This window comes from Perkinsus marinus, assembly GCF_000006405.1.
Source record: "Perkinsus marinus ATCC 50983 genomic scaffold scf_1104296946782, whole genome shotgun sequence".
Classification (NCBI taxonomy): domain Eukaryota; phylum Perkinsozoa; order Perkinsida; family Perkinsidae; genus Perkinsus; species Perkinsus marinus.
In genome coordinates, this window is record NW_003210821.1 from 1 (window position 1) to 1,533 (window position 1,533).

A 1,533-nucleotide genomic window follows, 5' to 3' on the forward strand; every position below is an offset into this window, starting at 1 on the left:
AGTACTAAGAAGTTTCAGGTCGCGTTCTATGAGCCTTGCTTCTGTCGTTCGAAAATTCGGCGACCTCCGTTATCGACTCAATGCGCATCACATTGCCGGGACCCTGAACAACATAGCTGACGATATCTCTAGGTTAACTCGTGCTTCGTTGGTGTCCACCGGTCAAACGCCGAGGTCGTGGCGGGAAGTACCACGTCAAGTCCTCCAAAAAGTTGTGACGTTCACTCCCCCTTAAGATACTGCTCAGTTTCTCGTTTGCGAATCCGACTGAGTTCCTGTCAATTTGGGTGGGCCAACTTGAGGTACCCCAGATTTGTCCGTCATCGTTGGACCTCAACATCTTACATGTCAGAAAACTCTGCCTTCACTAAGTGGAACGAGATGCAGCCTGCACACGGTTCAGCTGAGGCTACTACTCAGAATCTGGAGCTACTAGGGCTCTCGATAAGTGAGGACACAAGAAGAGGCTACGAGAGGGCAAGGAGAGAGTTCTATGAGATGGGGTTGTCCTTCCCTCTCAACGCCGGGAAAGTTATCCGATACATCAGATGCCTGTTGGATGTAACTGAGCTGAACTCGACCTCAGCACAGAAGCGAATTACAGCTCTGAGAACTTTGCAGAAACTGGAAGGCGTTAGCACCATGGATGTCGCGGATGAAGCGCTGATTAAGCAAGCTATGCAAGCCGTTTCACGCATAAGGCCCCAGCGGGAGGCCGCACACATTAATCCAAGCAGCTTCAGGTAATCCAAGCAATATCCCGTAATCCAAGCAAATACCCTTAATCCAAGCTATATGGTGCATGCCAGAATGTGCTTGGATTAGTGACAAGTAAATAAGGGCAAGCGAGCAAAGCGAGCTTGCCGAGGAAACCCCACGAATGATGGTCATCGACAGACACAACCATGGTTCTGACAAGACTCAACACAAGTGCTCGTCTTGAAAACGACGAAACTTTTTCGTTTCTGAATCATTCGTACATGAGCATACTATACGTAAAACTTTGTTGGACAGCTTACTGTTAAGACTAATCAAAACTACAATAAAACGACACCCCACCGTCGATGACGAAAAAAAAGTACTATCACCGGCGACCACCGCTATGCTTCTAGTCGTTAATCCATTTCTCGTTACTGGCTTCATTACATGCATTATAAGCTTCAACCTCACTTTGTTGCCCATCATCACTAATTTCCCACGCCTCGCTTCGGACTTCACTGTCAGCGTTATTAATATTTGCGGGCGCATACTCATCAATATCACTATATTCCCATGTTTCACTTCGGGCTTCATTATCAGCATTATCATCATTTACTGGAGTATTCTCACCATTATCGCTGTTTTCCCATGTTTCACTTCGACCCTCATCGCACTCATTATGAGCACTCGCCTGATCATTTCCGCTATCATCGCTGTTTTCCCATGTATCACTGCATTTTTCATCATAAACCCTATGGACTTCTGGCGGATGGCTACTCTCGTCAAGTTCATTACTGAAGCCTGAAGAACATCTGCTGTAGGTGCTGCGGAGAA

General features: G+C 46.9%; 1 protein-coding gene across 1 annotated transcript; it reads left to right on the plus strand.

Moving 5' to 3' along the window:
- Positions 1-345: 345 nt before the first annotated feature.
- On the plus strand, positions 346-743 carry Pmar_PMAR017215 (conserved hypothetical protein; the record flags this gene model as incomplete). Its single annotated transcript, XM_002779512.1, has 1 exon — positions 346-743. A coding segment is annotated over one exon (398 nt), but the record flags the coding sequence as incomplete, so codon positions are not given.
- Between the last annotated feature and the right edge of the window lie 790 nt (positions 744-1,533).